Here is a 26308-nt window from a genome sequence, read left to right on the forward strand (position 1 = left end):
GAAAAAGAATGCAAGGATGAATGTTACTCAATGATATTGAAGTCAAGAATAATGAAGATAAGTGTTAGGGCTTGTAAACCTAGACTAAAAGAATTATTAGGGTTTGAAGTCAAAACCCTAGATAATCAAATTGTAAACCCTAACAAGTCAAAAGGGAATGGAAATGAGAGCATAGGACTTAGAGATTGATTGCTTCTGCTTAAATAACGAAACCCTAGCTTTTAGAAGATTTGACATCTTGATGATGAGGTTGATTTGCAGGTTGAATGCGAGAAAGCTAAAGATTAAGAGGGAGTTGTCATGTTCTCAAAACATAAATATCTTGTATTTCTTTTACTTTTTAAATTATTACTGATGATGTGGACTCCTTGATAATGATATGGATGAGGAACTCCTTATTGATGATGATGATATGGACTCGTTGGTGTGGACCAATGTTGCACGAAGCGGGGGCGAAGCGGAAGCGTTTTTTGGAAGCGGGGACGCGAAAGCGTCATTTTCCAAAAATCTATGAAGCGAAGCGTCCGAGGAAGCGTCTACTATATATATATATATATATATATATATTTGCATTTATACTCAAAACAAACATCCCAAATAGCAAATTAATTGTAGAAGACATGAAAACATGCATATTTTTGCATAAATCAAGAGAGATATAACATCCATTGTACATTAATGATTAATTATTCGAGCATCAACCATTTAGATGCATCAACCATTTAGAATCTAGATTCTTCTCCTCTTGTCTAGCCTTTGCCTCTACCTCGATTGTCTGGGGATATTAGTCAACATTGCCCAATTTTGATCAAACTACCTAATTCAAGACTTGAAATATGGTAGAAAAAGCTTAATATGCTTGATCGATGATTTTGACTTGATTGAAAGGTAATTTTTTGCTAAGGGCGTGCCGCGTGACAAAGGAGTTCAACAATTAACACCACCAACACTAGGGTACATATAGGGCTTGGTGCTATTGATCAAATGCTAATCGCATACCTTCATACTTGATATAATCTAATGAAATGCCACAATCCCATTGATCCTGAATTCCTGAAAACTGTTAAGTCTGCTGAATTTTGAATAGGATATGAAAGTCTATTTTCTCCATATGAAGTCCAATGAGGCTGGAACCACTCTCAAACATCCTGAGTCATTTCATGGTAATGTTAAAAGTTTAAGTAAAAGGATGAAAATGAAAAATAAAGGAGAATGTCACTTTTACTTTAAGAATTTAACATTACCATGAGGGATATTTATATTTTTTTTTGCCTTCATTCGTCACACTAACCCAAGGTGGACCCACCCCCAACAAGCAAACTCACCTAAAATTAAAAAAAAAATAAAAAAAAAAACGATTTTCTAAATGCTTTTCCGGACACGTACGGGAAGCGTACGCTTCCTCCTCCGAAGCGCCATGCTTCTGACGCCAGAAGCGCCGTACGAAGCGCGCTTTGGTGCTTCCGTACCACGCTTACGAATTTCCAGGAAGCGGCAAAAATTTCGGAAGCGCGCTTCCCGCCAAGCTTCCTAGGCGCTTCCGTACGGGACGCGCTTCAGGGCTTGGAACCGTGGGGGGGGGGGGGCGCTTCGTGCAACATTGGTGTGGACGAGGTCAACTCCTTGATGATGTGGACGAGATCAACTCCTTGATGATGATATGGACTCCTTGATGATGTGGACGAGGTTGACTTTGAGAAAGCTAAGAACAAGAGGGAGATGCCACTTTCTCAAGAGATAAGTACTTTCTTGTTTGTTGTTTCATTATGAGTCTCTTGTCTTTGTATATCTTGCTTGGTTGTATTTACAGCTCTTCTGTGGCCTCCTAGTGAGGATTCTAGGTGCATCATTGAAAAAATGGAAAAACAACGTGACAATAAGACTCGTGATTGGATGGGCTTTGGACTCAAAGGGAGCTGACAAGATCATCCTAAATTGAAGCATGTTTCGATTTGTGATGAAAAGAAGTCAGTTGTGACTTCCAAGATGAAGTTGGCTAGATGTCTTGGGGAATGATGTTGATCCAAATTTGTTGAAGATGAGCCTGTGAATTTTCTGCTATATACTGATGATATGTTTCTGACAAGGACTAAGGTCTTCTTCGTCCAGTGTAAGAGGGAGTTGATTGAATTTAAAAGATTAAAAGTATGGCATGAACTTGGTGAAATCCCTGTTGAGGTTGTGCCATGATGGATTGTAAGTGCATGGAGATGAAAAATTTGAAGCAACTATGAGACTTTGTTGCTAACTTGGTTGATTCTATGGTTGGCACCTTGAACCACCTGATGCATGGAATTGCTGACTATATCTGGACTAGATGTATGTTGATTTGGGGTAGCATCAGATGTGTTGTAGGCCTCAAATTTTGTAGGGAGGCTTGGGCACATGCATTCCAAAGAATCTAGAAACTGTTTTGGGAAATTCCACCTAGAAACTGTTATATTAAAATAATTAATATTTTTAATGGGGTTCCTAAGTCTAAACATGGGAAAATTAAAATATTAATGGGTATTAATCTAATTGTGGGTGAATCTTCTAGATAAAGACGGATATCAAGTCAAAACAATCCGAGCCCTTGATCAGGAGTTTATCTATGCCGTTGGTTGTCCAGTAGGAAGATATAAGAAGGCTTGAGGGTCATTTGGAAAATACACCAAGAGAGATCAAGAAATTGATTTTTTGAAGTGAGAAGTTCTCAGGAGGAAAATTCGATTGAGGAGATTTCTTGCAGTTTAGGGGTAGGGAAAGCAGCTTCCGAAGAGAGAGATTCTTAGTTGGAGAATCATCAACACAAAGAGGCATAGAGTGATCCAACAACTCTCACGCAGAGGCTGACGCTGGGTCAGCAGGGCCACATAGAGGCAGAGCAGAGAGTTAGTTTCAGCGACGGAAGCCGGGATGTGAGACCAGGAGACTGAAAGCAGTGAATTTGGGCTACTGATCGATTCCCCAGTTGGATGATGCTGTCCCTGAGAGGGTTGAAGCTGGGACAACGTAGAGGCAACGTAAAGACAACTTAGGGCTTGCAAGGGGAACCTCATCCAGTAGCTGGATCAACCGAGACTTTTTCTCAGTGATTGTGTGAGGTAATATCACAAAGCTTCTACCAATATTTCTCTCTCTGTAACTGAATAACCCTGTGAGGTATTCAATGATGTATTTAGATTTTGCTACTGCTTAATAATAATAAACCCTCAGAACTACTGCATTGGTTTTCCCGCATTGGGTTTTTCTAGGGACATTTGTCCAAAAATAATGGTGTCCTATGTGTTTGTATTTTCTTGCTCAGTTTCTATGTTTCAGAATCATATTTAATTTGGTGTAGGCTGCTTCAGCAACTTACTTCAATATTTCAAGAAGAAATCTGAAATAAGTTAAGTAATTTACGATCTAGGTGAAGTAGATTCAGCTGGTTGCAATAGGATTCCAAAGATTGTTAGATCTAGGAATTTTCACATTCTGGGTGTTGTGTTGGTCTAAATGACATGGATGGCCTTGCTTAGCATGATTCAAGTTGGGAATGTAGCTGATTTGTGAAGCCACTTGGCTTCAAAAGTTGTTTGCTGATCTATTTGATCTTTTGTTGGAATCAACCATGGTATACATGTTTGTCGATGAGCAAGTTGTTGATATTGGCTTCCATGGGAAGCCACTTATTGTTTACTAGATTCGACCATGGTGTATTTTGTTATTGTTGAGCAGATTGTTGATGTTTTCTTCTGTAAGAAGCCACTTGTTGAGTGTTGGATTTGATCATGGTGTACATGTCTACTGATGAGAAGGTTGCTAATGTTCACTTTTATGAATAGCCGGATGTTGTTGTTTGCTAGAATGTTTGATAAAGTGTTGAAAACCACCATGGCTACTTTTGCTATTGAGTAGGTTGCTAATGATTATTTTATGAGAACCCTGAAATGGCTAAGAATTCTTCTTGGAGAGGGAGCTTTGATTATATATCATCATGAATCTTCCTTAGGCTATGACCGGGAGACCTATGGATTGGTCGGGAAGATTGTCACTCCCTTAGGTCAATTAATCGAGAGACTAGTGAGTTTGATCAGGGATCTTGGTTCTAAGGCATAGAATGATCCCTTAGTTTTTTACTGTTGGGGACCATTTAGTCGGGGACACCAATTGTGTGATCTCTCCCTTAGGCAATGGTTGGGAGACCTATGTATTGGTTGGGGAGATTGATCTTGAGTTTCCTCCCTTAGGTTGTGGGCTTGGAGATGTATTGATTGGTTAGGGAGATGTATCATGTGCATATGATTGGTTTGGTCTCATTGATTGATCCCACTAGTCAGTAGGGCATTGACCTAAATGTCATGGGGTTGTGGATTTTGGGATGTGTTGGATGCTATGTATCTTTCCTTATGATGACACTGATGATCTCTTCCTTAGGCTGTGGGTCAGGAGACCTATGGATTGGTTAGGGAGATTGATCTTGATCAAGAGAGAGATTTGTACTTTTGATCTTTCCCTTAGGTTGTGGGCCAAGAGACCTATGGATTGGTCCGGGAGATTGACCTTTTGAGAGAATGAAAAGTACCTCCCTAGCTAAGAGCGAGTTTTGGAAACATGGTAGGCATGGTCGATATTTTCATCATGAAAAAAAGGGAAATTTAAAAATTTATGACTCCAAATTACTCAAGTCGGCGAGGCCCCTTGGAGGCACCCATTTGACCCCCTTGTGAAGTCTATATATTGGAGAGCCCTCCTCATTTGGACATTGACCATGTCTTGGTTATCTCTGATCCAACAAAGTTGGGAATAGGGGGGCCGGAAATCTAAAGGAGGGCTTGGCACTTGACTTAGCACATTCTTGGTTACTAGTTTGGTTATTATCTTGATGTTGTTGTTTTTGATGTATTGATGAGCTCTAAACTCTCTCTCTCATTTGCCCAACCCTCAGGCCTAATTTTTGTGTTGCTTGTCTCATTGTCTCATGGTTATTTCCTACTGCTCTTTCATGTTTATCATTTGATATTTTTCTTCAGTATAACTGTTTAATAATACTATGTGGAACTAGTACTAACTGGTCATTGGAAGTAGTTACCTATCAAAGAAAATATAATTCTAGCTTGTGCCCTAGAAAATCAATAAATTCCACTATCCAAGTGGTTGGTCAATTTCTCTTAGGCAGTGAGCACCTTACTGACACTATCCCCCAAAAATCAATCACATGGATTTGCCCAAGGTTCAGACTTTGCCAATCCAAGAATATGATCTCACTCTAGGGCCGGTTTTTTAGCCCCAAGGCAAGCACCGTGTGAATCAATATCTCTATTGAGCCTTCTCGGCCAAATCCAACACTGATACACACAATAGGTCACACTAGAATGTAGGGAGTGATTTCTCGATCACACCATAAAGGTTTTCTACAATGTTGTTACTCCTGAGTGCTCTCACCTCTGTGCATACATTTTTCTTGTTTTCTCCTACACACCTTGCTTTATTCCCCTACCTCCTTACGTTCTCTACTTGTGCCTTCTTTTTCTTCACATCCCTTCTCTTGTCCCTCTCTTGCATGGACATGCTCAACACATCTTACTAGAATAGGGACAGTATGGACTTGTCCTTCACTCAAGCGACCCATATACAACTTCATTGGCCAAATCCAACACTGATACACAAACTAGGTCACACTAGAATGCAGGGAGTGATTTCTCGATCACACCACAAAGGTTTTCTACAATGAGCGCTCTCACTACTGTGCATACTTTTTTCTTGTTTTCTCCTACACACCTTGCTTTATTCCCCTACCTCCTTATGTTCTCTACTTGCGCCTTCTTTTTCTTCACATCCCTTCTCTTGTCCCTCTCTTGCATGGACATGCTCCACACGTCCTACTAGAATAGGGATAGTATGGACTCGTCCTTCACTTAAGCAACCCATATACAACTTTATTGCTTGCACCAGCAGACCATTTAATTTGTTAGGGAGATAGGTAGGGGAATAAATGAAGTGGCTTGGAGGTTGAGTTAGATAAAAGTAGCAGCGCCCATAGTTGAGATAGTCTAAGCTTCACAACCTAATTTTTTTAAATTTGAATAATTACGGGGATGACTTTTCCATACCTTTTCAAGAATTTTATTATTTATTGCAATTGAAGGTGATCGATTTACGTAGTAGTGATTGCTTCTGCTCACAACTCATTGTAAATTGACATTGTTGAGCATGCTTTTCACTCTTTCTAGAAGAGTCTTTTTCAGGAGTTCTTCAACACCTTGTTGCGAGGGAGTATATATAGTGGTTTTGTGTCTTACAATCTCAACTTTGTAATATTTTTCAAACTTTAAAGAAGTGAACTCGCCTCCATTATTTGTTCTTAAACATTTGATTGTTTTACCATTTTTCCTTTCTACCATAACTCTAAATTGTTTAAATGTATTAAATACAAGCTTTTCTTTTCAAAACATAAACCCACACGTTTTTAGAAATCATCTATAAATTTTACAAATATGATGATGCTTCGAAGAAAACTATAGGGGACGCCCCCTAAACATTACAATGAATATAATCAAGAATACGTTTACTAACATGGGAGCTTGCTTTAAACTTCTATCTACACTGCTTTGCAAATATACAATGTTTGCAGAAATTCAAATTTAGAGATTTTAAATTTTTATGTAATTTGCAATTTATCAGTACCTTTAGTCCTTTCTCACTCATATGACCTAGGCGCTAATGCCGTAAACGAGTGGATTTAATTACATTTTTAGATACCACTGCTACTTCATTGATATTATTTCTTCCATTTAGCTTGTAGAAGTTTCTTATCTTAGTAGCCTTCATTAACCACTAAAGTGCACTTACACTTTAGTGCTCCACCTTGACTCAAAATCCAAATCTCCCAAAGAAATTAAATTCTTCTTTAGTTTAGGCACATGTCTAAAATTTATTAATGTCCTAATAATACCCTAATGCATTTTGATTTTGACACTCCCAACCCCAACAATCTTAAACGAAATGTTATTTCCCATAAGAAATATGAAAAAGACCATTTTTTGTGTGGACACATATGATGAGAAGTGCTAGAATCTAACAACCATTATTCATAGTATTGAGAAACATTACTAATAAACAATGCTTCATCATTCATACCTAAACTTAATTCAATTGGATTTGCCTCCTTTTGGGAGTCTTCCTTGGATTCTTGTATTTGCGAACAATTCTTCTTGGGATGTTGTATCTTGTTATAGTATTAGCATTTGAGTTTGCTCTTCTTTCCTTTTGACTTTGATCAAGATGTACCTTTTGACTTTTCTCTTCTTTCTTTGGACTGACCTCTAGCCACTATTGCTTTTGGCGTGAAGTTATCAATACTTGATTTCCTCCTCAGCTCCTCAGACAACAATGCTCCAACAATAGAGTCAAATTCAAGAGTCTTAGTTGTACTAAATCTAATGGAAATTAGTAAATGATCCCACGATTATGCAATGAAAAAAGAATATAACTGCCTTATCTTCGCCATCAAATTTAACATCCATACTATTCAATTGGCAAATAAGACTATTTAAAACATTCAAACGATTTACAATTTGCGTATCGTCATTTTTAGACTATATAGTCAAGTAGACCCGATTTGTTAAGGACTTTGTCATATAAAGGCCTTTCGTTTTGCTCCAGAAGCTTGTTGTTGTTACTTCACCAACAATGATAAACAAAACACCATTTGCAAGACAAGTGAATAGTGCTTAAAAGTCTCAATTTTTTTTTTTTTTCTTCAAATAAGTACAACTTGATTTACCTTTGTCTCTGCTTTGATGGCTTGGTATCGCTGACTTACATTGGCTCAATTTATGCACCCGGTTTGAACATAGACTTCTCTTCCTACGATTTTCCCCAACAAATGTGGCTCAATCCAGGGTTGCGGGGGAGCGACACCCCCTCGAATCTGCTCCCGAAGCACGCTCCCCTTGGGAGTGGATTTAGAGTGACATTGGGAGTGCTCTCCTTCAAAAAAATTCGCTCCCGTTCACTCTCGGAGAAAATATTTTTAGGCGGGAGGGGTTGGGGAGCGATCGCTCCTGATCGCTTTTGCCTAAAAAATTTGCTCTCTGTCAGCGAAAAGGCTAAGAAATTTTTTTGGAAGGAGGGGAGGGGCCAAAAGAAATAAAAGGCCCTCCTCCCCTGCCATAATTCACCATTTGCATATTGAGAGAGCAAGAGAGGGCTTTTGGAATTGGAGCTTGAGTTGAGGAGGAACATTCTCTTGTTGGTTCCTCTTTTTGTTATGATGATGTTGGGGAGCAAAAGGAGGAATGATGAAGATGATGAAGAAGTGGGGAGTGGTGGAATAAAAAACCTTGGAGAAGAGGAGTACCTTGGTGAGGAGGAGGAGGATAATGAGAGTGGAGATGATGAGGGCACAAAAACCAAACAAACCAAACCCCATTATGGAAATATATTTCTAGGCCTGTAGGAGGGAAAGGGTGTGGAACCACTAAATTTACATGCCTCCATTGCAAAAGCACTTACACAGGTTCATACAACCATGCTAGAAAGCATCTTTGTGGGAAAATGCTATGGGATGGAAATAAACAAATAGGAATCAAAACTTGTGGAAGTGTGTCACAACATCAAACAACCAAATACATAAGGGAAGAGGAGGAAGCCCAATACCAATATGAAAGATCAAAGGGTGACTTTGAACATGACACCACTAGTGCACAGTCACATAGACTAAGAACTCCATCAACTTCCCATGGCAATGGATATGGAGGCATAGGAACAAACATCCCTTTAAGGCATAGAACGATATCAGATTTCCTTGACCAAGGGTGTAGGAATGATGTGGATGCAAAAATTTTCCGGTTTCTCTATGCATGTGGGATACCATTCAATGTTCTTCACTCACCTTATTGGCATGAACTGGTTGCCGCCATTAATGATGCCCCCAAAGGATACAAGAGCCCTGGGTATGACAAAGCTAGAACCGTGGGACTTGATCATGAAAAAGCAAAAATAGCACATGCTTTTGCTAAAATAACAAATTCTTGGAATGACCACGGGGTATCCATTGTATCTGATGGCTGGACAAATGTAAAAGGCAAGCCATTGATAAGTGTTCTTGGTGTGTCTATTAGTGATGCAGTCTTCCTTTCAGCATATGATTTCCCATAAAAGTTCAAGACTACCATCAACATTGCAAAACCATTACTTCAAACAATTGAAAATATTGGGCCATACAATGTCATCCAAGTCATCACTAATAATGCTTCTAATTATAAGGTAGCAGGAGCAATTATTGAGGATACCCTAACATATCTGGGTGTTTGGTTCACACAATGAACCTTTTGATGCATGATATTATTAAGAAAAAACACCCTCAATACAGATGGATTGGCGATTTGTACAAGATAGGCAAGAGAATGATAAAATTTATTACCAATCATAGAAATACCCATGGGCTTTTCCGTAGTCACTCAAGTTTGGAGTTGTTGAAGATTGCAAAGACTAGATTTTCTAACTATTACCTCACCTTTAGGCGCCTTTTGAAGGTAAGAGAGTCATTCGCTAGCATGGTATCAAATCAACATTGGCAGGTATTAAAGGGCAGGGCTCCAACTGTAGTTGACAGGAAAGGTTTTGAAGAGGTGGAGGAGACTGCTCTTGATGGTTTGTTTTGGGCATGTGTGAGGGAAGTTTTGCAACACACCAAGCCCATTTATAACATGATTCGTTTTGCAGATACAGATGCACCAATGATTGGGGAGGTGTATGAGTAGATGGATAACATGTTGGGGCAAATAAAAGATATTGTTCAGGAAAAAGATCCCAACTTGTATGATATTATTCACAATTTTGTGTGTGCATGGTGGGATAAAGTTTATGTTCCACTACATGCCTTGGTGTATATCCTTACGCCAAAATACAACTCTCCATCTTGGTTGGGAAAACTTGCACTTAGGGGTGGAGTTAGGGCCAAACCCCATACAAATCTAGAGGTACAAAATGGGTATATGACAACATTAGACAAGCTAGTACCTGATAGGGAGAGTGTGTTAGATTGCATCTTGAATTAGGCAGATACTTCACTAGCACTAGAGTGTTTGGTTCTTTGCATGCAATGGAAGATAGGGATAGATTTGATGTTGTCACATGGTGGGACATGTATGTCGGTCAGGGACTTGTTGACGATGCTGGACCCGCCAACATGTCAAGGGGATCTCCCCGGTAAGAAGTTCCAATTAGACCTTAGACCGTTTGGTGTAGGAGTCTCAGCAATGGGTTGTAAGGTAGTGCCTTGACTGCGATATTGCACAGAGGCAAGTAAGATAACTCTGTTAGTAGCAAGGGTGTGACTGATGCAGTGAGTCAAGGAAGGTGTATGAGAGGTTCCAACACTTTGAAGGGAGAGGAAGGTGAAGGTGAGTTCTAGGTTGAAAGGGATCAGTCCCAACTTGGCTAGGAACACACCACACAAAGGACATGCACAACTTTCGGCGGGGCAGTCCACTCAGATGCGGAAATCACAACATACAAGGTAAGATAACACGAACAACACTCACAGATCAGTCTGAGACGAGTGTGACGGTTGATATAGCAAGGTTCATGAGAAAGGTCTGTCTAATGTCCGACAGAGCAGTCAACACAGACGGTGACAACATTAACAACATATGCAACACATTAACAACAAGATTCATATAATTGCATGTGAATCAGTTCATACACAAGTATGTAAGTTAAACAACACATATCATTAAAGCAACCAGAGTAATCCAACTATAATAACAACATATGCATGAAAATGTGCTGGCTCTTACTATATAAAGAAGTGTAAGTCACATTCATACAATACATCCATGTAAACCTGCTAGCCCCAATAGTGGAACGTTACAACCACATCCGCCTGCTCCTCCAAAGAGATGTACTAGCTTCGTGCAGTGGAGAAGCCAAGGTGCGTTACAATACTGTCCAAGCCTTCTTCAAGATAGTCTTAGTAAGCTTGGTTGACCAAAAGGCCATACAATGAGTTATGAGGGACTATTTATAGCAAAGGGTGGGGTGACCCTTGACATTCCCCTTTGTGACCATTCAACTACCCTCATGACTCTTCACCTATTCTATGACTGTTACATCCGCTATTGACACTTGACTTACACTTGACATGACTCAACATTGCAATGCACATGTACTCATGTGAGACAACATGGCTTGAGCAAGCCTTGCAAGACATCATTGACACTCGGTTCGTTATGGTGAGACCAACTCTTTGACATGCTTGTGATGGTGAAGGTGGTGAGCTGATGCCAAGCCTGGTCATTCGTGATGGTGTGCATGCACCTCATAGTGATATCTTGTTGAAGCAAACTCTTGCCTCCGTCGCAACTGGTGCATTCGTTCGGCCCCTTCATCCAACTCGTCTGCTAACATGCGCATGGTCTTCTTGGGTATAGTTGAACCGGCAACACTCTGATGCATAGTGTCCTTGCTGATCTTGAAGGGTGTGTTGGTGGTCATGCACATCAACTTGCCAAAGTACATGTTCAGCTCCAGTTGGAATTGCTTCTTGTCTTCGCCTTGGTGAGTGTGCTGAATGGGTTGGGTTGCATGCGTGTGCACAATGACATGCATGCTGCTGAATCCCTTGCATGCGATCAACAACACTACTCACCATGTCTGCTCCATGTTAGCTGTTGGGATGGATTTTTAACTTGTACAGGTGCAATTTCATCCATGAGTGCATGTTGCGTCCACTGTTGTTCTTGATCCTGCTGCAACTCATTTGTTTGTCTGTGCAACTTCATGTTTTTCCTTGAGTTGCTGCTTCGGCACATGCAACTCCTTCATTCCATTCTCTATATTCGCGCGACGTTCATGTCGCGCCATCACCTCATAGTCTGAGTCTCCAAAGTTGCCTTCATTATCAGTGGATCTGCTTGATCTTGCAACTTTGTTTCGCCTCTGTGTTGTCAACAACCTTACTCTTGCATTCACTGCATTTGCTGCATTCGTTGTGTTTGTTGCATTCGGTATGCTGCCTTCAACTGATGTTCAAGATGCTGCTTGATGTCCTTGTCTACGAACAACTTGATGTCTTCGTGAGTAGGCAAGCTCATAGACACTTGATCAACTACATCCCCAAGTGTGTTTTGAACAATGTCTTCGTCTCTACTCTCCTGGAAACCATTATACCTGTACTGCTAAGAGGCAGATGAACACTTGCGATACCTGGAGACATGGCAACACTCATAGCAAGCAATCTGTCAGTTGAAAACCAAAATGAACATAAGAATTGACTTGCAACATACCTGGGTATCATGAAGGTTGCACAATTTCGGCCAGGAGGTCGGGAGATTGACTGCCAAGACTGCTCAAGGCACGGTCTAGGCTGCTAGGAGACTGGCTGACTGTTGGAACTGCACAATGCACAGTCTAGTCTGGCTGCTGACTATTGGGATTGCGCAATGCGCAATTCCAACTGGGAAGGACTGCTGGCCTAGGGACATATTTGTGCAATTTCTTGGGCCAAGCAGCCACTGTCCTCTAGAAATGCGCAAAACAATCCTGGAGGCCAGTGTTGGGCAAGAATGCGCAAATTTGGAGAGGAAGGTGAGCCTTCCTTCCCCAGATTGCGCAATGCAACCTTGGTGAAGGCAGAGTCCGGGCCAAGGTTGGCCCAACTCGTCAACGGGCAACTGAAAGCAACTAAGACAGTAAATGCATGGCGACACTAAGTGATAGCAAAAGTGATTGACAGTGCATGCAAAACATGAATGAAAGATTCAGCAAATAGATCAACATGCATGTGGGTGAGGCAGTTCGTCGGTTGGGTGAACGTCTGTGCAAAACAGTTTCATGCATGCGACAACAGTGAGATAGCAACGAAAACTGAAACAGAGCTAGGACAAGCTAGTATATATGTAAACGATAGCAAGCACTCAAAGAAATCAAGCAAACAGTACTCCCACAAGTGAAAACACAAAAAGCGACAGAAATGCAGCATAAGGCATGGGAAGCGGGTTTACCCCAAAACAGCTGAGTTGAATGTGCCGACTATCCCTAGATGTGATGTGGGATGTCAGAGCTACAAGGTTGATGTGAGGAATAAGCTCTGCAGCGTTTGGTTGATGAGTTTTGATAACATTGAGGTTGTGACGCGCATGCCACGAATATAGGGGAAGCGACACTTGGTGGGAGGTTTCGGAATTGCTCCTTGCATGTAACCTCCAACTGCTAAACATAGATCCCTAAAACAAGGGATGCCTTTGCATGCTGCCTTGGGAGAAACAACCCATGCATGCAAGTCTGTTTTGCTCAATCCCAGAGGGAACCGATCAACTCAGCTGCACATGCAAGACACTACTTGACTGCTGAAGAAAAAGGCGCATTTTTGGCTGGGAGCTGGGCTGGCTTCCCAGGAGATTTGCGCAATTTCTGGGCAGAGCAGCTGACTGCTGCCCAGATTTGTGCAAAGCCTAGGCTGAACAACGTGCTGCTGGGAAAATTTGCGCAAATCCTGCTGGGAGGGTTGGCTGGCAGGATTGCGCAATCCTGGAGCCCAGCAGGCTGTCAGAAAGGATTGCATAACTCCTGGAGGGAAGACTGGTAGCCCTCCGGAAATGCGCAATTTTCAAGGGGAAGCTGCTCAGCCTGCCGCTGGACCAAGTCCGGGTGAGCAGCCTATGAGGGGAATGGATCAACTGTGATCGACAGACTGCCTTTGTGCGAGGAAAACACATGAAGCTTGAGTACTTGATGAAGCAAGACAAAGTGTTGTGTAAGGTTGGTAGGGAGGCTCCAAAAGAGGCTAAGGCGAAATTTTGGAGGGTGGTTGTAGCCGCTACAACAGAACTTTTGGCAAAAAAAGTGCTTTCACAGGTTGTAAATACTTCTTCTGCAGAGAGGTGTTGGAGCACCTATAGCTTCATCCATAATGTGAGAAGAAATAGACTCAATGAAAATTGTGCAGAAAGCTTAGTTTATGTGTACTACAACTTGAGGTTGTTGACACATTATTGTGAGCAGGCTCGTGATGATACATCAAATGTATATTGGGACAACAACCCAAAGGAAGATAATTTGGAGGATGGTGGTCTACATCTAGAAGAATTGGAAGCAAAACTTTTGAAAGATGATGATGAAGAAACAACAACCATGCCACCCCCATCATCCAGTAGCAATGCTCAAGTTCCACAATCTTTGCCTTTGTTGTCGCCACCTCCATCTACATCCTCACATGGAGGTCATGTGCCTTTTGGTTCTAGATTTGGACATGGTCGTCCGACTATGCGGGAGGAGACTCCTAATAGATCACCACAACCTTCTGAAAAATTAGACATTTCTCGTGGTGAAAAGAAGCACAAGCATTAACAATGCATAATAGATTTACTTGTCTTTTCTAGTTTCTAGTAGTTTTTATAACTGTTGACTCTTTCATATTTATTATGATATTTTTTGTAAACAATATATGACAACTAAAGTTTGAAGTTTGAAGTTGGTCATTATAACTTATTGGTAATGAATTATGAATATGATGCTTCGTGAAAGTTGAAAGTTGAAACGTTTTATTTCGTGTTAGATATTCTTTGTTATCGTTTGGTTATTTGGTAATGGTAATGGTTACAAGTACAGGTTACAACTTTAGTGATCAATGATGATAAATGTTATATATCGAATTTTTAAATCTTGAAACTTTAAGATTGATGTTATATGGTTCAATCCATGTTTTTATGCTTTTTATATCTAATTCATCATTCTACATGCTTTTGTTGACATATATGCATCAAGATATATAAAAATATATATTACATAAAAATTCACTCCAGATTTGCTCCCAAACTGGGAGCTTTTGAAAATATTGCTCTCCACTCCCACTTCCACTCTCACTCTCTGCCTCCACTCCCACTCCCAAGCAATCTTGGCTCAATCTTGCCACTCATGAAAGGTTGGTTTTGGAGTTTCCAAGGCATATGATTTTCATAAGGGATAAAGAACTCACATTTTGAAATAGGTAAATCTCTGATTTCGTGCAGATAAGGCTGGTGCCTTCCTCTAAGGCTGGGGGGCAGGATAGGGAGAGTTTAAGCGGCAAGGTAAAAACATATCTGTTAAAGTACATGACCCGAACAGCTCATTGGTTCTTGGCCTGACTTTCACCTCTGCTGCTCAAACAGTTCTTTGGTGGTTATCTTCTACACAATGGCCTCCACCTTCACACAGATCTTGGCATGTGCAACTCTACACAGAAATTGTGTGCAAGTTCTCTGCATCAATGGTTTTCCACTGTCTAAACTCTGCATGAATTAACTGCCTGGTTCTCGTTATCAATGGGCTCCTGTGAGCACCTCCACAGCCGCAGGTTTGTGGGCTTTCCTCTAGATCTACTTTACACTGCTTGATGGCTTTCCTCTCTGTGTGTGGACCCAACTGAAACACTCCACATATGGCTCCAAACTGCACCTTAGCCCACTCAAACCTCTGTGGCCAGGGTTTTATGCGGCTCAGGCTGCAGTTGAATATGATCAAACCCCTGTTCTCGTCACACTCTATCCTTCTATGTGAACAGGCTCTGCGTGGGCTCTTCACAAATTGACGGGCTGTTACTCCTTTGATCGAACTCTGTCAGAACTTGGCCCCAATGCGAACTCAGTGCTCTGATACCACTTGGTTTTCAGAGTCTATAAAACAATAATAGCAAGTTAAGGTATTTATTAATCAAGAGGAATTTGCAATCAGGTTTACATCCACTTCAACTTTTAGGCTTCAGTGATAAAGTAAAATAGGTACTGTTAGAAAGTTATCATTGGTTTTGTTAACCAACACTATTAGTCTAATCACCAAAAATTTTCCTCGGTAAGTTTTGGTTTTATGTTTTCTTTTAATTAATTGTTGTCATATTTTAACATGTTTGAGAGGTTCTGGAAGATTTCTGGTCCAGATCATAGCCTCAAACCAGAAATGGCTGGTTCTGTACAAAACCAGCCATATTTGCCTGACAGGCCAGTTCTACACTGCACTGTACAGTCTGTGACTCTGTGCATGGGTTCACTAAACCCCCCGAAATTTAAAATAATGATAAAGTCTAGTGTTTTAATTACTATTAGCTGAGCTATTGTGAAGTGTGGTTTGACTCACTGATACCATTGGTTCCTTATAGCATTCCCCAGAAGTAGAACCCATGGAATATGATTTTTGTTTATGTATTTTGTTTCAGAGATGGATTACAGTCCACGCTATTTTAGCTATATGCACCCTAACTTGCTACATACATTAGGAAAATTTGCATATTTGTGTCTAATGGTTATGTATATCCCCATTCTGTTTTTGATGACCTTGATCATAGCAGAAGATTATGGTGGATGATACTGGCTTTATTCATCACGATCTATGATTCTATGTAAATAAGTCCATAAAGAATAGTGTAAATAACAGTTTTCATATTTTTCGATTCAACAAGTGAATAGGAATAGGTCACTGCAAAACCATCTCCATCAATCTTGAACAGGTTTGAACAATGGAAATGAAGGTTCGTGAGATGAAGGCTTTAAACTTATGTACCTCGTTTTGACATTTTCAAGATAGTAAACATTGGGATTAGTTGCACCATAGAAACATGTTATACTTATTTATGGTGATGCATACTGTGTTGCATGAGCATGCATAGCGTGTTACTTTTGATTGATTGATTGCATTCCTCAATTCTTAGCAGTTTCAAGTGACATATTTGTTGCTCGTTAGGCTGCTCTGTTTTAGAAAGTATGGTTTATTGCTAATTATAGTTATGGTTTACTTTCTTAACAGTGTGTGGATTGGAGGCAGCATTTTGGCATCTCTAGGATCCTTTCAACAGATGTGGTTTTCTAAAGCTGAGTAAGTGTGGATTATGTATGTTGTTTTTAGTTGCAAGTGGATTGTGATCATAATTTTTGCTCGCAAGATTTTAACCATGTTTGTTGCTTAATTGCATCTCCTATCTAGTTGCCAAGGTCAGTCCCCCATATACATACAACATACATTTGTAAAATGATGATTTTGTTTCTTAGCTAATAACATCTTCATTCATTTTTGGAATAGATACGAGGAGCACGGTGCATCATATATTCAGAGAAAATGCCCTTAGGTATAAGAAAGTTCTGTTCAGGTAAACATGTTCATCTTTGACTATAATTCGAATGTGTCATGCTCAAAGTGGGTTATTTATTTGTTTTGCAGATAAAACTCAAGAGAGATGTGAGTTCCTTTTTTACGGCGGGAGTGCGGGAATGTTCTCTTCTCTAATCCTGAAATCCTGAATTTTTTGACAAGCTATTCTAGTCTTAACATGTATTTTTGGACTAAAATCTGGACATTCTTTTCTTTTGCTAGGGCCTTTTACTCAATTTATACTATCTTTAAGTTCTTTGTTGACTGCATTTGCGTCACTCAATATCAATGGAAACGTTCCAGAGATCTTGTTACCCAGCAATGTTTATTTTTGAAAGACTTCTGGGGAATGCTATTATAACGTTGCTTTGTCTTTACCTTGAACCTTTGCAATGGGATGAAAAAATTTCTCGGTGGTTTGATTTGATCACTCCCGGAAAATAACTCGTGTTTTGCATGAATTTATCAAGTAGTCTAAACACATTAAATTGGCCCTTCTCGGGCTGCTCTGTAAAGAATAATGGGGACGAAATCAGTATTTTTGGTTTGAAATTTAGAAGAAATAATTTTGGATTGATGGAATCACAGATATTAGATGTTAACATTGCACAATCTAGTTTTAATAGAGGTATTTGTGGGTTGAATACATTTCTACATTAAAAAACAATTTCATGAATTCAAAAATTACAGTTCAATCCAAAATTACAATTTTAGTGAAGATTGTCCGACCAAGATTCAAAATTACAATCAGTAAAGATTGTCTAACCAGATTCTGTGATGGCACAATGAAAAAGGTTAAAAATTTAAAACATTAAAGCTTCTAAATTTATTAATTAGGAATTTGAGATGCAGTAAGGAAAAACTGTTCAAAAATAATGGTCGTGTAATTTCTAAGATACTAGTGCATGTGTATGATATGCAAGTAAAACTGTTCGAAAATAATTGTCGTGTGCATGTGTATGATATGCAAGTAATTAATAATTATATCTACTACTGTAATGTGATTATTGATGGTTTATACATTATTTTGTTAGGTTCACAAGTCATTTGACAGACCAATATAAAAGTATATTTAAAGCTCCCGTGTCTTTACCATTATGATCCATCGATCCATCATCCACGATCCACATCTAAATGAGGAGGGCTCTCCAATATATAGACTTCACAAGGGGGTTGAATGGGTGCCTCCAAGGGGCCTATCTGACTTGAGTAATTTCGAGGCATAAATTTTTAAATTTCCCTTTTTCTTTTCATGATGAAAATATTGACCATGGCTACCATATTTCCAACATTCCCTCTTAGCCAGTGAGGTACTTTTCATTCTCTCTCAAGATCAATGTCACTGACCAATCCATAGGTATCTTGGCCCACAACCTAAGGGAAAGATCACAAGTGCAAGTCTCTCTGTCTATCAAGATCAATCTCCTTGACCAATCCATAGGTCTCCTGACCCACAACCTAAGGGAGAGATCATCAGGGTCATCATCAGGAAAGATACATAACATCCAAAACATCCCAAAATACACAACCTTGTGACATTTAGGCCAGTGCCCTATTGACTAGTGGGATCAATCAATGAGACCAATACATCTCCCTGACCAATCCATACATCTCCCAGCCCACAACCTAAGGGAGGAAACTCAAGATCAATCTCCCCGACCAATCCATAGGTCTCCCGACCATTGCCTAAGGGAAATATCACACAATCGGTGTCCCCGGCCGAACTAGTCTCCCAATAAAAACCTAAGGGATCATTCTATGCCTAAGAACCAAGCTCCCAGACCAGACTCAACTGGCCTCTCGGTTAATTGACCTAAGGGAGTGACAATCTTCCTAGCCAATCCATAGGTCTCTCGACTGTAGCATAAGGAACATTCATGATGCTATATAATCAAAGCTTCCTCTCTTAGAGGAATTCTTAGCTAGCCTAGGTTTCTCACAAAAGTAATCATTAGCAACTTGCTCAAAAACATAAAAGTAGCCATGGTGGTTTTCAACACTTATCAAACATTCTAGCAAACAACATCATCCGACTCTTCATAGAAGCGAACATTAGCAACTTGCTCATTCGTAGACATGTACACCATGATCAAATCCAATAGTCAACAAGTGGCTTCTTACAAAAGCAAACATCATGTTGCTCAACAACAACAAAATACACCATGGTGGAATCCAGTAAACAATAAGTGGCTTCCCATGGAAGCAAATGTCAAATCCAATAGTCAACAAGTGGCTTCTTACAGAAGCAAACATCAACTTGCTCGACAACAACAAAATACACCATGGTCGAATCCAGCATGGTGGAATCCAGTAAACAATAAGTGGCTTCTCATGGAAGCAAATATCAATGTATACCATGGTTGATTCCAGCACAAGATCAAATAGATCAAAAAATAACATTTGAAGCCAAATGGCTTCACAAATCAACTACATTTCTAGCTGAATCATGCTAAGCAAGGCCATCCATGTCATTTAGACCAACACAACACCCATAATACATTTAGTCCAGATAGAGTCAACAATTCCATGCATCAGGTAGTTCAAGGTGCTAATCATAGAATCAACCAAGTCAGCAACAAAGTCTACAAATAAGATCTGCGACAAATCCCAAGAAATTTTGAGAATTTTGGGTGAATTTTGGCATTTTTTGGCAATTTGTAGGTTTTTCCCATTAACGGTTCTCACCCCCCGCGCGACCCTACATCAGGGCAACTCCTTTTGACCAAAACTCAGCATTTCCAGATTTGTCATGCAAAGTTACATATGCTCATGGATGGACTTGAGATTTGGTGAAGTTTTAGGCCTCCAGAAAGTCAAAATACATGCAAAAATTGACTTTCTGCCACTTTTTTGAATTGCAGAAAGCAGTCTTGGGAGATTTGAGTTTTGACAGGGCAAATGAACTCCAAATTCAGAAATGCCAATTGGGTTGGAAAGTAGACTCACAAACCTTTCCAACAAGCCCACTTTTGCTCAATTTTTCCACCTGAAGGTGCCCCAAACATGGCTCCAAAGGCGCGTGACCCGTCAGGAAGTGGCGCGCGACCTGTCAGGCAGTTTTGTCCAGAAATGCACTGTACAGCCCAGAAAACGCAGATTTGACTTAGTTTGACTTTTTGAGATGAAATGTGATCCTCATTGATGTAATTATTGTACTTTTTAGACACTTTTACTCTTATGTAACACTTCTAGAACATTCATTCATGAAAAGGGTAAATATTAAATGAATGAATTGGTTTCCAAGTTTATAGAGGCAAGTTGTTTTGACTGCCTAGTTTGTAGTGCTTAGTTTAGAAGTGGTTGAAATAGCTCCTAGGATAGTGAGCTCGACCCATGGAGGCAGGGAAAGAGGTTAGATAATCTATATTATGTACTTTCTTGCTCATTTTCATGGTTGGACTCTTGAGGGAGAAGCTATCATTGTATTATTTCACTGTATCTCTGCAATTTTTGGCTAAGGAAGACCAGGGTTTTGCAGTCCTCTTTGGGATTCTTGTGGACTCATGTGTTGATGGTGTGTTTCTCAATGTTCTTGTAAGTGTGTTATGTGAATCATTTCCTTTCCTTTACTGCTGCACATTAAACAAATGAAGTGTTAAAGTATGAATTCATGCTAGCCATGCTCTGCTTTTAAATTTGTTTAATTTCAATGTTTTCTACTATCTAAAGGGAATTCAAAGTCATTGTTTGCTCTCTTTAGCTCCTCATCTTTCATTCTTGATCATCCATCTCAATTTAAGCCATCAATACTGTTTCCTACCTCGCCCCAAGGAACCCCCTGCAAAAACTGTGTCCAATCCCCGCACCCAAAATTGCCCTCTCCTCAATTTGCCACCAAAAACCCTAAAAATCCCAAAACAACCTTTTTGATCAGTTTACTAGCCTAAAATCAGTGTTAACATATTGGTCATCTCATCCATCGAATATTTTACCGAGATAGACCGGAGAGAGCCTTCTCCTGCCCCGTAGGGCTAGCTACGAGGCTAAATGGTTTGATATTGCCTTGAGGTTTACCTTTCTCAGCTTGAGGTGAAATTTCAAGCGCTAACAGATATGATACATTATAGTTCTAGAATAACCCTTCCTTCGTCATCTAAAGTCAGAAGTGTTGTTTGTGTTGATTGATGTTCATCAAGTTCCCTTTTAAGGCATGATACATGGAAAATGTTGTGAACCAGACTTTTATTGGCAAGGCTTAAACTGTATCCTGATCTTTTTGTTGATCTGGTAGGGTCCATAAAACCTTGGTGCCAATTTGTTTTTTCCCCTTTGTTTTAAGGACAACTGCTTGTAAGGATGGAGTTTAACAAATACACAATCTCCAACTTCAAATTCTCTCTTGGTTCTATTTCGGTAAGCTTGTTTCTTCATACAATTCCCTGCATTATTTAGATTTTCTTTAGAGTTTGGATGAATTTTTGGGTTTCTTCTAACTAGACTTTAACAGTTGGAAGCTTCATCTCGATGATAGAAAAGTCCTTCTATTTCGGAGGTTCGTATCTTTATAAAGCTTGAAATGGAGTCATTTTCACTGATGTGTGGTAAGTGGAATTGTACCACCATTCAGCGAGATGTAACCACTGAACCCACTTATTTTGTTTGTCTGTGGCATAAAAACATAAGTAGGATTCTAAACATTTATTGACAACCTCTGTTTGGCCATCCGTTTGAGGATGGTAAGATGAACTCAGGTTGAGGTAGGTTTCTATCTGTTTGAAGAATTCCTTCCAAAAATTACCCTTAAGTTTGGCATCTTTATCTCTCATAATGAACTTGGGAAATCCATGTAATTTGTAATCATTTTTGCAAAATATCTCAACAATTTTTTTTGCTGAGTCTGATTTCCTCATTGCAATAAAGTGAGCATACTTGGTGAGTCTGTCAACTACTACAAGAATTTTATCCTTACCATCAGACTTAGGTAAACCTTCAATAAAGTCCATTGATATTTCCTCCCATTTCTAATTTAGGATGTTTAAGGGATGAAGTAGTTTAGGTGTCATAATATTTTCATTTTTATTCCTCTAGCATTTATCACATTTTGCTACATATTTTTGAATATCATTACTCATTCCCTTCTAAAAGAATGACTGGCATGTGTTATAGTAGGTTTTAAAGAATCCTACATGTCCGGATGACAATGAATCATGTGACTCTTTGAGAACCTTGGTTTTAAATTTGGAATTTGCATTCAGATAAATTCTTCCTTTGTACCATAGAATATCATTCTTCCATTGAAATTTTGAATTCCGAGGAAGATTATTGATTATAGCACTTGTTTCTGGATCTTTTTCATATTCACTTCGAATCTCGTTAAGTCATTCGGGAACAACCACTGAAATCGCAAGTAACGATGGTTCTTAGTCTTTCCTCAAGAAAGAATTTGCTACTATGTTATCTTTCCCTTTCCTGTGTAATATATCCATGTCAAAGGTAGCGATTTTTTCTATCCATTTTTGTTGTTCTGTAGATAACATTTTCTGCTAGAGGAGATGTTGAAGACTATTATGATTTGATCATATTAAGAACTTACTTCCCAAGAGATATTGTCTCCATTTGGCTAATGTGTGCATAATAGAAAGCATTTCCTTGCTGTATGTAGACTTGAGACTTTATTTCTTATTGAGCTTCCTACTTTCAAACAAGATTGGGTGGCCATCTTGCATTAGTATTGCTTCTATGCCAAACCCTGAAGCATCACATTTAATTACATATGGTTTTCAGAAGTCTGGAGTTGCCAATACAGAGGCATTAGACATAACTTCCTTTAAGTCTTCAAAACACTTTTATTCTTCATCATTCCATCGAAATGAGTTCTTCTTTATAAGATTCAATGGGAGTGCATTTATGTGGGCATAGTTTTAATAAATCTTTGATAATACCCAGTCAATCCTAAGAATCCTCTTAGCTTTGAGATATTAACTGGTTTGGGCCATTCCCTTATAGCCTTGATCTTATTAGGATCCAATTTTACTCCTTCCTTGGAAATTATATGTCCGAGATATTCTACTTCTTCATTTCCAAAAGTACATTTAGACTTCTTGGCATAGAATTGATGTTTTGTGATCCAGGTGGATGTTGGTGGTCACCCACCTATCCCACTTGGACCCCCACAACTGTCTCTTTCAGTTTTTCAGTTTCCTTAATTATAGTGCAGTTTACTATTTTTAGCAGTTTTTCGGGTCCTAAACTTCCAGAGCCGTTTTGAGGCCCTAAACGACGTTTTTTGGGAAATCTACCGCCAGCGATTTTTTTGATAAAAATTGTCTTTTCCGTCGTATTCCTCGGAGAGATCTTTCCAACAGGCTATCATGTGCGTGAAACAGAGATAATATGACCAATTCACGACCCCGGGAAGTTGGCTGTCCAACTCACCCCAAAATGGGGCCCACAATTTGGCGTTTCATCTTCTAGGGTTAGGTTTTGGAATATGAAGGGTTTTCCATTGTTTCTCAATAATAAATAGGCCTTCGAGCCTCATTGTAAACACAGTTCAGAGGCATGTAGCCGACACATCTCTTCACAGAGATAAGCTACCATCGCCCTAGCTGGGTTATTTCCGTTTCTATTTGTAAGCATGTTTCAGTATTTTACAGTAATGAAATGAAGTATTATTTCCGTTGCATATTTGTCTTTATGGTTATCTCTGTATTTTATTGCGTTCCTATTTAAATCCGGATCAGTGGTATCAGAGCGGTATGCTTTTTCTCTGTTTTTCTTTGCATGTCCCCAACGAGGTCGAGATATAAGGAGTTAGGGCTTGAATTGGTCGAACCTTTGCAAGACCAGCCTCGCAAATCTCGACGACCTCCCATGGCGGATGAGAAGAAAGAAGAGGGGGCAGGAGATCATATCAGAATCTTGCTCGAAGAAGCCCTCGAGCGACAAAGGAACGCGATGATGGATAGCTTTGCGCAGATCCTTCAGCGGCTACCCAGAGGTGACACATCGGCTTCCAACAGCTACTCTGGAAACGCCACACCATTTAAGGTACAAGTTAATTTTGAAATCCCCATATTCGAGGGTCAAATAGACGTAGATGTCATAGATAAATGGTTAAATCTGCTAGATGGGTATTTTTCTGTTCATGAATTTTCGAGTCGGGAAAAGATTTTTTTCGCTCTTCTCAAAGCAGCCCCCCACGTCAAGGACTGGTGGGAAACATACTGCGAGCAGAAGGATGAAAGTACAGGCTCACTGTTTTCAGCCGCCCCCACTTGGAATGACTTCCGGGATGCCATCAAGGAGTAGTACTACCCTGTCAAAAGCTATGAAGACAAATACATCAAATGGACCACACTGCGGTAGGGACGAGACCAAGATGTGCCAGAGTTCACAAATATTTTTCATACCCTTCACACATAGTTGGGTATCAAAGATTCTGAGCTGCATCTGGTACTCAAATACCGCGGCTGCATACAAAGATACATCCAGAAAGAGATGGAGTTTTTGAACATCTCCTTTCAAAATGGAAGGGATGGTGGGAAGGATGCTAAGGGTGCTGAAACCACTGCCTCTGGATCTGCATCTGTCTTTGCTCTTGGTCGGAACTAGACTTCTTGGATCACTTGCTAATATTGTAACACCACCTATAGGAGCTTAAATTGACTCGGATGCTTGATGGATTGACTTCTGCTTATGATGCTTGCTCTGATGCTACTGGATGGATATCGATCTCGTTCATCAGCTGCAGAATATACTGGAACAACTGCTCCTGCATCTTGAACTGCTCGTGTATCTCCTACTCCTACCTTTGTCTTTGATGCCGGGTCTACTACTCAATATTCCGTTGCCCCTGCCTATGATGGTAGTGCCTCTGCCTTTATAGCTGGATATGGAACTGGTCATGGATCTAGAGATGGAAGGTACGTCCGCTCTGTAGTAAGAGAATCCGCGGCTTCTGGTCCACCAACTGGCTCTACTGCTGCTTTTTCGACTGCTTAATCGACTGGATAAACTTCTGCAGGATCAAAAGAAAGAGAATAATCAAAGTAATAAACAACAGAAACTCCTGCTACTGCTGGTGACTATGGCTCCGGATCTGGAAAGTCAGAATATCTCTCATCAAACTAATCATCTCTATCACGAACATCTGAATCTGGCTCTGCGACGGCTTCTAATCCTGGAAGGTCTGGAACCGGGTCAACTTCTGGAACCGGGTCAACTCGGTCAAATGCTTATGTCTTAGCCCCCGTCTCTGGCACTTGAATATCGAACCGGTGCATATACTGGTGGTGCTTCTGGAATTACTTAACCAACTACTTAACCAACCTTGAATACGGGGCCACCTGGCCATCAGGAGCAGTATGAAGGAAGCCTAAAGAAGCAGTAGCAATGGAGGCAGGCCATGAGTAGCGAGCAGGGAAGTAGCCCCCCGTAATGTATTCTAAACTAAGGCTACAATCACCTCCTGAACCTGTACGAAGAGTTGGTATCCTAAGGCAGAGATCCGTAGTAGATCCTAAACCTGGATAAGAGCTCCCTGTAAAAGAATTAGTTTCCGGCTGATTTATAGCTGTACGAGGAGTTGTCTAAACCTAGAGGCTCCTAAAAAAGCACAGAGAATGTAGCTTAATTAACATGGATGGGGGCTCTGTTGCCTGCCTGCTTCACATGGCCTGGCTCTCACTGGGGCGGCTATAAAGTAATGGTTTGATGCTAAGTGGCCGCACACTGTTGCCTAAAGAAACTAACGCAACATGAAACAAAAAATGAATAGCTCGTGAACCTCGTTTACTTGAACCATGGTCACGTGAGCCATGCTAAGGCTAACTGAAAACCGACCGGATTGCTCGCCGAACCAAGCTAGTAGTAACCATCCAATCTGTACAAGCGAGTACTTATCATCCCGCCAAGCAAATGGTATCCATCTGTTGCACGGACCTCGTGAAAGTTCAGTGGCTTATAAGCTTGAAACCGGACCTCGTGCTGCTCATGGGCTCGTAAACCTCCTAAAAGGTGGGCATCCTCCCTACCACGTACGATTACCCTGCCTCACCTACAAGCAAGCAAACCTACCCTACCTCTTGACTGATGAAAATGACTATGATAGGTGGGAATCCCTACCTCCTAACTACAGGAAATCTCCCGTAAGTGATTGGGCTGGTCATCCTCGCTAGCTGAGCTCAGCTGGGAAGAGAGAGTGTTCCCAACCAAAGGGAGGGAATACTCGTTGTTGCCGAACGAAGTGAGGTATTACTCGTGACCAAACGACTGT

At 40.3% G+C, this 26308-nt stretch overlaps 1 protein-coding gene across 1 annotated transcript in view; it reads left to right on the top strand.

Moving 5' to 3' along the window:
• Nucleotides 1-17678, top strand: part of LOC149141237 (actin-related protein 4-like) — a 78439-nt gene extending 60761 nt beyond the window's left edge. Inside the window, exons 8-10 of the mRNA XM_089451194.1 lie at nucleotides 16750-16818; nucleotides 17023-17068; nucleotides 17161-17678. Coding sequence (XP_089307320.1) covers nucleotides 16750-16818; nucleotides 17023-17068 — 115 coding nt within the window. The 3' untranslated portion in view covers nucleotides 17161-17678. The remainder of the gene's footprint in view (nucleotides 1-16749; nucleotides 16819-17022; nucleotides 17069-17160) is intronic.
• The last annotated feature ends 8630 nt before the right edge of the window (nucleotides 17679-26308 follow it).

The sequence above is a fragment of the Pinus tabuliformis genome, chromosome X (assembly GCF_031772625.1).
Source record: "Pinus tabuliformis cultivar Carrire ecotype Pingquan chromosome X, CPIR1, whole genome shotgun sequence".
In the NCBI taxonomy this organism is placed as follows: domain Eukaryota; kingdom Viridiplantae; phylum Streptophyta; class Pinopsida; order Pinales; family Pinaceae; genus Pinus; species Pinus tabuliformis.